This window comes from Tiliqua scincoides, chromosome 3 (genome assembly GCF_035046505.1).
Source record: "Tiliqua scincoides isolate rTilSci1 chromosome 3, rTilSci1.hap2, whole genome shotgun sequence".
NCBI lineage: Eukaryota > Metazoa > Chordata > Lepidosauria > Squamata > Scincidae > Tiliqua > Tiliqua scincoides.
Window position 1 is genome coordinate 3,706,586 of NC_089823.1, and position 11,660 is coordinate 3,718,245.

Sequence of the window (11,660 nt, forward strand, 5' to 3'; positions counted from 1 at the left end):
GGAGACAGTTGCTCTTTTCAGTGTTGAAAGTAGTTTGAGGCAGAGATTGTTGCTTGGGCATCTATACCCATCCCTCTGGAACTGCATGCTGCAGGCTTCTGTACTGTTCCAGAAGTCTGTATGATGCAAGGTGGGACAAACTTGTGTATATTCCCTGGAAAGTGATGTCTCTCTTGAAATTTTCTTTCAGCTCCTGCGTTATTGTCTATTTCAGCACTGATGTTGTCCAACCCCCACCCCCGTTCAGACATTGCCTTTTGCAATTTCCCTCAAGTTAAGCATCCCCCTAGCTCTCAGGCACTACTTTACAATGGCACAAGTTGTCCCCCTTATACTAGGCAGCAGGCCAGACAGTGTTGCATAAAGCCCCTGCTCTCTTAAGCCTAAAGAAGTCCTGATGTGGCCAGGACTACAGATACTGTATAATCTGTTTGCCAAGTGGTAGCCTCCTCACTGACAGTCCCCAAGCTGCCAGAGATTTCCCCTGCTTTGCTGCTTTCCTGGCTCCATCAGTCTTCTCTTGGGGAGAGAGGCAGGGGAACAGTAGCAGAACCCTCCTTCTGGGCCACAGAGCTATTTTAAAAGTCATGGGAGCTTCTCTGGGGATGTAGTCTGGCAGCCCTGATAGTCCTTGTTGGGGAGTCTCTTCTGTTTCACATTCCCAGCCTGAGAGCACCACTTAACAACTTCTGCAGGACTTTATCTTAACTACTGGTATTCTTGTGCTTATCTTAATGAGAAAATGTACCTGTGGGCCTGTTGAGTGTTTTTGTGAAGCTATTTGTGATGGTCAAAAGCTGCTGTGATTTCTTTTTTAAAACAACTTTGCACATGTCTGTTTTTTAATAAAGCTGAAACCTCATTTGTGTAGCCTTTTTTTTTTTCCTTCTCTAGGTAGTCATATCCCACATTTCTTGTGTGTAAGAACTGGACTCTCTGCCCTACTCTGTCTAGATTAGCTCCAGTGCTTTGTGGAATGCAATAACACACTTGTCCTACTCCTTTTTAGATGGATTGGGGCCCTTGCCTTATGCTCTCTTCTGGAAGGATCTTGATTGCATTTGTGGAATTCAACTACTATGGGAAACATGTGGCCAGATGTAGCAGTTATGCTGTTGGGCAGCCATTGTGTGTTAAACATTACTAGAGTAGTGGTTTTTCCATTTGATCACTGAAACCACCTTCCTGCTGATGGTCTTGTCTTTGGCAAGCCACAGAGGTTTGGCTTGAGAGGAGGCCAGTGTCCTGATCTCGTAGGGGTGAGCTGTATGTGGATATGGCCTTGGTGAACAGATGCTCATATGGGTCCTGTTGAGCTGCCGGGATGCATCTTTTGGGTGCACCTTCCTGACCAGAACCGGTAGTGGTTGTATAACCCCTGCTGACTGGGCAAAGAGGCACCTTATAAACTGATGTTTTATATTTAGCAGGAGAAGAGCTACTGGCCCTCTTCAGCACAACATCTCTTCCAATGGCTGTCATTGATGTATTGATTTTGGCATGTGAACTACCTTTTGTTGAAAAAGCAGTATATAAATATTCTCAGTTAATGAACTGTCTGTGACAAAGTAGGATTGGCTCCAGAGTGTGCTTAGCCCTTAGTCATGGCTGCTATCACTGCCAAGTGAGCAAAGAGGCACCTTTTTAAAGCCATTTCTGCCCAAAGTTGCACGTATGCAACAGATCAAATGTGTACACCTGTGTGTCAGGCAAAAATGGATTCAAGGGCCAGGTTTCTTATTTAGCAGATGGAAGCCCTACTTGTTCAAACTTAAAATCCTTAAATGCTGGTATATCTCTGTCTTTTAGCATATAAATTTGAGACAGGAAACCATCTTATTAGGTGGATGATCAAGGTCATGTATAAACATTCTAACTAGGAATACCACAAAGCACAAGGGTCCGTTTTCATTACATGTAAGAAGTCAGAATCATTCTAGACAAATACTGAGACTTTTATTTTGTTCTGCAAAAGGCTGCCCCCCTCATGTCAAGAGGGCCTCCTGCAGGAGAGCCTTCTTGGCGGGGGTGAGTCTTTGAGGGAAGATGATGTCAAAATACATGATGAGGTCTCCCTTGCAAGATGGGTTCTTGGACAGAGGCATGCCTTCTCCTGTCACCACCTTGAAGTACTTGGGGCTGTAAAGGCAAGCCAAAGGCATTGTGATACTGTAGAAAGATGGAATAAAATTACTAAAATTCCAAAGCAACCCCTGTTAGGAGAACGTCTAGGCTCTGAATGCAACTGCAATGCTAGGGGCAGAAAAAGGACAGCAGTGCCTCTTCCCAACCCGTGCATCCTACTGTCTAGAGACAAAAGCAGTCCTAAGCAAGCTACCCTAAAAACATCTCTGTACTATTGGAGGCCTCCCACACTAAAAGTCTGGCAAAGGAGTCTCCAAACTTCTCTGCCGAAGGGCCACATCAAATATCTGGCACGGTGTCAAGGGCCAGAAAAACAATAAAATATAAAATTTAAATAAATACATTGGAGATGGAACTTAGATGACTGACTGAAATGAACGAATGAATGGGCTCAAATGTCCAGGATTTCTCCAAGCACCAACACAGCCCAAGAAATAAAGCACACACACTTAAATGGAACCCCATTGCCCCACCCCACAAGCACAACTCTGGTTGTGTTTGGTCAACTGGGCCAACTGGGCTCTCAGGGGATCAGAGACTGGCTGCAGGCTGGATAGAGGCTTGCCGCAGGCCGCATCTGGCCCCCAGCCAGGGTTTGGAGACCCCTGGTCTGGCAGATGGAGGAACAAGCAAGATCGCTCCCCTTCCTCTGTGATGGACATGCTGCCTTCTAAACTTACAGGTGTGCTGAACTTTGCACCACTTGAACTATTAGCTGCAGTCCCATGAATTGGGCTGGGGTAGTGCTTTGGCTCTTCCTCACACTTCACAGGAGCCAGGCTGAGAACCGCAGCACTTACTGGACAATGTCATTGATGGGAATGTTGAGCAGCCTCTCGTCCAGGGTTCTCACATCCACTGTGCACCCAATCAGAGCCTGCAGGGCAGAATATAAAAGACTGAGGTTGGCGAGCTGCTTCCCAAGCTTCTGTTAGCCGAAGCATGCTGGGAAGGGAAACCTGCTTGATTTCCACAGAAAACAGATTGCTTTAGGGCAAGTACAGTAAGAATAAGAATTACCGACACTCTTGTGAGTCTCTTGATTGGAAGGTGCTGAGGCCAGAACAGTAACTCAGCCAGAGATGCTGCAGGTGGAAATTCTAAGCTCATGGCCCATTCATGAGCCATGACAAAGGATCTGCTGGTCTAGCTCAGTTTGAGCAAGAGGGCCTCTTACAAGAAAGGCAGCATTGGAGTTCTAGCAGCTGGTTATGTCAAACCCAAAGGCACTAGCAAGGCAGTAAAAATTAAGTATTGCATTAAGTATTGCTCCTTAATGCAATATGTAACCATATGTAATGGCTTGTTAGTGAGAAGTATCCGAAATATAGGTCCTGGGAGGCACAATTTGGTGCCTTTGTTACCTTTCCCAGTGGGATGCTGGCCACATAGATCAGGTTGTCATCCTCTCTTTTAAATCTGGGGTGGAGCTTCTCCCTGACAACGAAGATGATATCAGCTGGGATGATGTTGGGACCCTAAAAGAATAAAGGACATTCATGAACCCAAGCAGTAGTTCACACATGCTTGGAGCTGGGGTTCTCAGCAGGTTTGCGGAGGAGGCTGCAACTTTCTTCCCCTCTCCTGACCACTCAGGTAGAGAAGTAGTGTGTGTGCAAGTGCTTGTTGGTTTTAAGGATGGACTTGCCCCTCTTCAGTGTACTGCACATAGTTTTGGTGCAGCTTAAATTATTAAAAAGAACAACAAAATTCAGCAATGTCTCCTCTAACACTGTTTTGTTACAGTAGCCACCAAGCAGAGGGCCAATATCAGTGCTACGGATCAGCCTGGGGACGAGGACTCAGTAGCTGCCTGAGGGTTCTGCGCGCTGGTGCCAGGCTTGGTCCAGCAGCAAACTTGGGCCAACAGCTTATGTAAGTCAACCCTGCAGTAGAAAGTTGTTTGTAACAGCAGATATTGAATGTTCCCAATGACCAGAGCCAGCGACAGACCTCAGAAGTCCCACAACACATTACCTGGTCTCCTTCCTTTTCAAAAGTGATCCTGGTCCCTTGTTTCCACCCTGGCTGCACATCAATAGTCAGAATCTTATCTTTAATGGTAGAAGCATGGCCATCATCATTCATCACCTGAGTGGGGTTAGAAACAAGGCATGCAAGCACCCAGTGGCTGGTCGAAGAGACTGCATCTCAGGATCACTTAATCTAGAGAAGAATGAAATCTAAACCTATATAAAATGCTAACAAGCTCTCTGTTCTCAACATTATTACTCACCTGGTTCCATTAATGTGCGAGGCTCTTCTACACATCAACTACCACCCCACTCGCCTTACTATGGCTGGGAAGCCACTCCAGCCCCACATGGAACTTCTTGACTTACCCTGCGTGAAATCTTGATTTTTTTGGTGCAGCCATAAAACAGGTCTTCCAGCGAAAGGTAGAGATCTCGCTCAATGGGCGGGTCCTGCTTCTTCACCCCCCGTCCTCGTAGCCCCCCAAAGGCCATGTTAATTTCGCCCCCTTCTGAAGTGTAGAACTCTAAGCAAAGAAAAAGTCCGTCACAGGGGAGAAGTTTTAAAAACTTTACAAAATTAGCTTTACCCAAAAATGTCTTTCTACAAAGCAGCAAAGGCTGGAGGATGCAGCACCCTGGGCAGCCCTGGGCAAAAAGCAGAGGAAATGCCACTGTGGGGGGAACAAAGAGTCCTGCCTTTTGCACCATGCTAACACACCAGGGTCTCAAAAAACCAGCAAAACAAACCACAAGAAATGCCAGCAAGAAAAATTAAGCAGACACCCAAGACTTCATCGTAAAATATGTAAGACTAATATAAGGCAGAAGGAGACACATGCAATAAGCTCTGAGGCCGCAGAAAGCCTGGCAGGCCTTTCCCAACTGCCTAAAGAGACAGAGCAGGACTGGGAGGTACCTTGTGGGAGAGAGTGATGGAATTCGGGAGTCACTGCTGAAAAAACAGAACATGGTTCAGCCTGTTGGTGTCTGAAGTCAGGACTCTCCACTGACTTCACAGAGGGGGTGGATGCGAGAAGGTGGCCCTCACTCAGATGTGCACCCTAGAGAGGGCAAGAGCACCACCCACCTTCATCTGGACACTTTAGGTGCCTGCTCTGCTAGGACTGCTTGGTCTTCAGGCCTCTTCCCCACTGACTAAGACACTTCTTGTGTGGACTGGAGAGGTTCTCCATCCTGAAGGGATTCAAATCCAGGGGTCTGGTGTGCGCAAGTGTGTAGGGGGTGATTCTTTTGGCCCAAAATATTCCAGTTGATGCTGGGGCAGGGCAGGAGAGTTAAAGCCAACAACAGCTGCATCTGCATGCACAGGCATCCCATTTCTGCCCCAGGTTTAGTTCCAGACCTCAAGTTAAAAGGATCTCAGGTAGTAGAGCTAGGAAAGACTGTGGCTTGGGAGAAGGCTGCTTTGTGTATTTGCCCATACTTGACAGCAGCGTCTGCTCTGAGCATACACCCTGCCTCATCAGGATGCTGAACACAGCTGCAGCACCTCCTGCCTGTCACACCATAGAGAAGGCTCTGGGTGGGGAGTCATCACCAGGAGGGAATAGTCAAGACAAAAGGGATTCTGTCCAAATACGGCACTGGGACCTACCAGAAAAGGGATTGTCGCCTCCAAAGAATTCATGGAACACCTTGTCAGGATTGCCGTGGAACACATAGCCTTCTGTCCAGGGGGTGTCAGCCCCAAATTCCAAAGGGATCCCGCCTTTGAGGCCCTCTTCTGCAAATTTATCATAAATCCCCTTCTTCACAGCTAAAGAACATAAGAAAATAAGAAGAGCCCTGCTGTATCAGGCCAAAGGCCCATCTAGTCCAGCTTTCTGTATCTCACAGCGGCCCACCAAATGCCCCAGGGAGTACACCAGATAACAAGAGACCTCATCCTGGTGCCCTCCCTTGCATCTGGCATTCTGACATAACCCATTTCTGAAATCAGGAGGTTGCACATATACATCATGGCTTGTAACCCATAATGGCTTTTTCCTCCAGAAACATGTCCAATCCCCTTTTAAAGGCATCCAGGCCAGACGCCATCACCACATCCTGTGGCAAGGAGTTCCACAGAGCAACCACACGCTGAGTAAAGAAATATTTTCTTTTGTCTGTTCTAACTCTCCCAACACTCAATTTTAGTGGATGTCCCCTGGTTCTGGTGTTATGTGAGAGTGTAAAGAGCATTTCCCTATCCACTCTGTCCATCCCCTGCATAATTTTGTATGTTTCAATCATGTCCCCCCTCAGGCGCCTCTTTTCTAGGCTGAAGAGGCCCAAACGCCGTAGCCTTTCCTCATAAGGAAGGTGCCCCAGCCCCGTAATCATCTTAGTCGCTCTCTTTTGCACCTTTTCCATTTCCACTATGTCTTTTTTGAGATGTGGCGACCAGAACTGGACACAATACTCCAGGTGTGGCCTTACCATCGATTTGTACAACGGCATTATAATATTAGCCGTTTTGTTCTCAAAACCTTTTCTTTTGTTCTCAATACCTTTTCTAATGATCCCAAGCATAGAATTGGCCAAAAGGACAAAGAGGCAACAGGCATGTTGGTCAGGGGTAGGTTTTTTCGCACAAAAATGTGTTGCAGGCAAGTTGGGGGCTGACAGAGATCACATCATGGGAAAGGGGAGAGGCAGAGCTACCAGTCTGTCTATGCACATACACACTCAGACCCACACCATCTTGGCCTTTCCCTGTGCCTTCTTCTATTCTCCCCCTCCTCAAACTAATTGTCGTCTTCCTCCTCTTTTGGCACAGATATGTACACAGACATTTCCTCTCACATAACTGTACACAGTTTAGAACGCACACAGGCACACTCCCACCTTATGAGCCTACATAATTGAGCATGTAGTGTTCAGATTGTGAAAGAAAAGGGATTCTGTGTACTGGATACTGCTGAATGACATGGCTAGGGCAGTTTTTTCTCTCTAAACTTTCTGGAAACATCCAAAGCAATTATTTTAGCCCACATTTGTGAGATATGCATTTGTTGGAACCCTGACAGTTGCGTGATGCCCACTGCCCTAATATTCTGTCTATACTGAACCAGAACTTCAGTTTTACAGATCTTCTCAAAGAGCACAGAACTCAAGAGCCAACAACCCTGCATCCTACTTACGATCACTCAAGACATCGTAGGCTTCTGCAAGCTGCTTGAACTTCTCACGTGCCCAGGGCTCCTTGTTTTTATGAGGGTGGTACTTCAGAGCAAGTTTCCTATACCTGCAAAACACAGCAGAAGACTGGCTTTTTGTGCCACGCACGCTCTCTCTCTCTCGCTCTCTCTCTCTCTCTCTCTCTGAATGTCCTTTTCTTTCTCCCCAAACATGTAAATTTAATGTTTTTTAAAGAGGCCTGAAACCATTAATTACCAAGGCTGCAATCCTATGCACACTTGCCTAGGAGTAACCCCATTGAACACAGTGGGACTTTTTTCCAAATGAGCATGAGTAGGATTGTGCCCCCCCATGGGGGGGGTGCAGGGGGTAATTTATACCAGGGCCCAGGGTCAAAAAGGGGGCCCAGGAGGCAAAGGAGAGGGCCCAGAAATGTCCTGGGATCCTACATTTTCTTATCTCACCAGGGCCCATGAGAAGAGGCTGGGGGGGGGGGGCAGATGGACACTGACTTCTGGTCAAAAGAGCAGCCCAGGAGCCAAAGGAGGGGAACCAAAATTTCCTGGGATCTCAGAAAATATTTGAATATATTGTGTTAAGAACATGCATTCTACATTTTTTAAACCTACATAGTTTTATATATTGCAATTTGTAGAAATTATGATCCAGTGATCAAATGGAATTCTGGTCCCATGGAGAAGGGAAGGGGCCCTAAAGAAACTTTGCACCCCCTGATAAAATTGTCCTCAGCGGCCCTGCCTGGACCTTTGCTCTCTCTCGACTACACATTTGTATGGAGATGTGAGAATTGACTCTTTTTGCATTGAGACAGACAGTGGTACCCCCATCATGTCATTCCTTTGCCCAGAGAGAGCCAAAGGGTCCAGGCACAGGAGCCTTTGAAGAGCTTTAGAGTGCAGAGCTATCAGTTCCTTCAGGCTTCTGAGTTACAATTTGTGGCTCTGCTTGGTTTTCATCCTACTTGTGACCAGTGGCGTAGCTAGAGGGGATGCAAAGCACTAAGTTTTGCAGGTGCTGTACAAGCAGTCCCCCTCCCCTTCGGAGCCAGGCATACGCCTCCATTTCGCTCCCCTGCCCGGAATGACTCCGAAGGGGAGGGAGAGGGGCCACTTGCATGGCATGGTGAGGCTCCCTGCAAAACTTAGTGCTTTGCACCCCCTCTAGCCACGCCACTGCTTGTGACTTTATTGCCGTGCTCCTGAAAACTGCCTTTGTGTGAACTACTTGACAACCCAACCCTATGCACATCTACTCAGGAGTAAGTCTAACTGAATTCAATGGGGCTTACTCCCAGGATAGCCCAGGAAATAATATTACCAGCCTATGACTGAAAAAATTATCCCATTATATGGTAGTTATCCTATTATATTATCCTATTATTCTTATAATAGATAATATCCTATTAGTTGGCAACCTTCAGTCTCGAAAGACTATGGTATCGCGCACTGAATGGTGGTTCTGGAACAGCGTCTAGTGTGGCTGCAAAGGCCGATTTGGGAGTGACAATCCCTTCCACACTGGGAGCAAGTGCACTCTGTCCCTGGTCTGTCTCCCTGGCTATGGGCCTTCCTTCTTTACCTCTTTGCCTCAGTCTGTTGGCCAAGTGTCTCTTCAAACTGGGAAAGGCCATGCTGCACAGCCTGCCTCCAAGCGGGCCGCTCAGAGGCCAGGGTTTCCCACTTGTTGAGGTCCACTCCTAAGGCCTTCAGATCCCTCTTGCAGATGTCCTTGTATCACAGCTGTGGTCTACCTGTAGGGCGCTTTGAGACTTTGTTGTTGTTGAGACTTTGTTGTTGTTGAGTAAGTTGAGTTGTAAGTTGAGTTGTAAGTTGTAACTCAACTTTGTAAGTTGAGTTCCTTACACGCATGGAGACTACTGGCTCCAGCTCTGCTCCCAGATACAGATAGCAGCTGACACGGGCAACATCAAGGGGATGTGTGACGGTATCAAGCAGGCCCTAGGTCCAACACAGAAGAAAATTGCCCTCTGAAGTCTGCAACAGGCGAGGTCATCCAGGATTGGGCGCAGCAGATGGAACGCTGGGTGCAGCACTACTCTGAGCTATATTCCAGAGAAAATGTAGTCACTGAAGAAGCGCTGGACAACATTGAGTGCCTGCCTGTGCTGGAGGAGCTTGACAGTGAACCAACCCTAGAAGAACTTCACATGGCCCTGGACTCCCTTGCCTTTGGCAAGGCACCTGGAAAAGACAGCAACCCTGCTGAAGTCCTAAAGTGCTGCAAAGAGATCATCGTCACTGAGCTGCATGAAATCCTCTGTCTCTGCTGGAGAGAAGGTGGAGTACCTCAGGACATGAGGGATGCAAACATCATCACGCTGTACAAGAACAAAGGCGACAGGGGTGACTGCAACAACTACCGTGGCATCTCTCTCCTTAGCCTTGTAGGAAAGTTGTTTGCCCAAGTTGCACTAAAGAGGCTCCAGGTACTTGCAGAGAGTGTTTATCAGGATAATAGGATAATAATAATAGTTCATAATTTTTTATGAATAGGATATTAATGGGATAATAATAATTCATAAATTTTAAATGAATGTGTTTTAATCGGGATCCAATAGGGTGTTTTATGGTTTTATATATACTATCAATATTTTGGTACTGTTTTATTGTTTTATTTGTAAGCCGCCTTGAGCGCCCTTAGTGGGGTAGAAAGGCGAGTATAAATTATAAACCTAACTGCCTATCTGTCAGTAAACGCAATAGGGTTGCAGCCTTAAGTGCTCCAGTTGTGACCTCTTGTGGAGGTCCAGACAGAAGTTTCCACAATAAATACTTATTTGCACAGCCACACAGAATGCAAAGCCCAGAAGCAGCCAGACACGTGTCAACACACACGTGCACGCAAACACGCATGGGTAACGCGTGCACACGTTGCACAAGACACGTGTGCATTCAGGGCTTTTGTTTCTGAGCCCCCCCCCCCCACCCGCAGCTCACGCCTTCTTGATGTCGGCATCCTTGGCACTGCGGGTGAGGTCCAGCACCGCGTAGTAGTCCTGCCCCATGGTGGATGCAGGATGCTTTTCACCCAGACCCAGCCCAGCCTCCCGTTGCTAGGGACGCCGTCCGGCCCAGCCCCCAGCCGGGCGAGGTGCATTGTGGGATCCGTAGTTCTCCCCACCCAGGAGCTTCTGCAGTTCAGGGGCCCTCAACCTTCCACTGCACACTCACCCTCCCCCTTGCAAGAGCACAGAGGGGCGGAGGGGGTGCCTGCCTGCTCCTGCAATCTCATGCCTGCTTACTCAAAAGGTAGGCTCCCCATAGCAAAATGAGGCTGGCTGCCAGCCAGGTGAGAGTCCATAAGATTGCACTGTTGGGCAGCGGCATAGCTGGAGGGGGTGCAAAGCACCACCTTTTGCACGGAGCCTCACTGTGCAAGAAACTGCTCACTGCAAGCGGTTCCAATGCAATGCAATGCAGGAGCACAGCCAGATGGGGCGCGAAGCACTACGTGTTGCACGGGGCCTCACCACAAGCATGCAAGTGGCCCCTTCCCTTTCTCGGAGCCCTTCTGGGTGGTGAGAGCAAAACAGAGGCAAACACAAGGAATTAAATGCAATGCGATACCATAGCTAGAGGGGGTGCAAAGCACTATGTATTGCACAGAGCCTGACCGCAGGTCAAAGTCTGCTAGCTGGCAATATTTACAGTTGCACCATTTATTAGTTTCTAAATTTGGTCCCTCTGCATTATCTGCTTCACAAACCCCCCCACTTCTAGACATACTTATGCAGTCTGTTGATATGAAGAAGCCAGTAATGTTTGTTTATAAGAATCTAATGTCGTGTACTAAGTCTGATACACGTTTGCTTCGAATTAAATGGAATTCTGAATTGGAATGCCCTATCCTGGGTGAGCAATGGGCTGTGGCACTTAATATACAGGCAATATCTAGAGATCTTAAATTACGCCTAATACAGCAAAAAATACTCTTTAGAATATACTGGACGCCACAGCGGCTACTTCTTAAAGGACATGGTAAGGAACCTAGATGTTTGAGTTTGAATGCTTGTGTGTTGGCATCCTTCAGTCTCGGACGACCATGGTGTCACGCTCTGAGTGGTGGTTCTGGAACAGAGTGTCCTCTCCAGTGTGTGAAGCCTGGGTAAAGTAGGTATGGAGGATAGGCTGTTTCCCATGCAGCAAATCCCCCCTCTCCACCTCGCTGAAATGATCCAATGGAAAGGCAGAGGCATTGTTTCCATTGGTTGGAAAGGTTGGTTCCAGCGGCATCGCAGGAGTTGCCAGAACGTGACTGTTTTCAGCCATGAACTGCCTCAGGGACTCCAGCTCCGGATTTTGCCTCGAGGTTGACTCCTGAAGCCTTTTCCATAACTGGATGTAGCCACAAGGCAGT

At 47.6% G+C, this 11,660-nt stretch overlaps 1 protein-coding gene across 1 annotated transcript; it reads right to left on the bottom strand.

The window, feature by feature from the left end:
• Nucleotides 1-1,985: 1,985 nt before the first annotated feature.
• Nucleotides 1,986-10,308, bottom strand: DNAJB13 (DnaJ heat shock protein family (Hsp40) member B13). Its single transcript, XM_066620818.1, has 8 exons — nucleotides 10,241-10,308; nucleotides 7,265-7,368; nucleotides 5,737-5,898; nucleotides 4,488-4,645; nucleotides 4,123-4,236; nucleotides 3,510-3,623; nucleotides 2,946-3,022; nucleotides 1,986-2,139 (listed from the first exon to the last, which is right to left on the bottom strand). Exons 1-8 carry the CDS (start codon nucleotides 10,306-10,308, stop codon nucleotides 1,986-1,988), a joined length of 951 nt encoding a protein of 316 aa, XP_066476915.1.
• Nucleotides 10,309-11,660: the final 1,352 nt, after the last annotated feature.

What these genes read in the sequence shown, in the direction of transcription:
- DNAJB13 (XM_066620818.1), bottom strand. Translation starts at nt 10,308, where the DNA reads ATGGGGCAGGACTACTACGCGGTGCTGGACCTCACCCGCAGTGCCAAG. An exon ending in AGGCGACAATCCCTTTTCTG is followed by an intron (nt 4,646 to 5,736) that starts GTAGGTCCCAGT and finishes TTCTTTGCTTAG; the next exon opens with AGTTCTACACTTCAGAAGGG. An exon ending in AAATCAAGATTTCACGCAGG is followed by an intron (nt 4,237 to 4,487) that starts GTAAGTCAAGAA and finishes AACCCCACTCAG; the next exon opens with GTGATGAATGATGATGGCCA.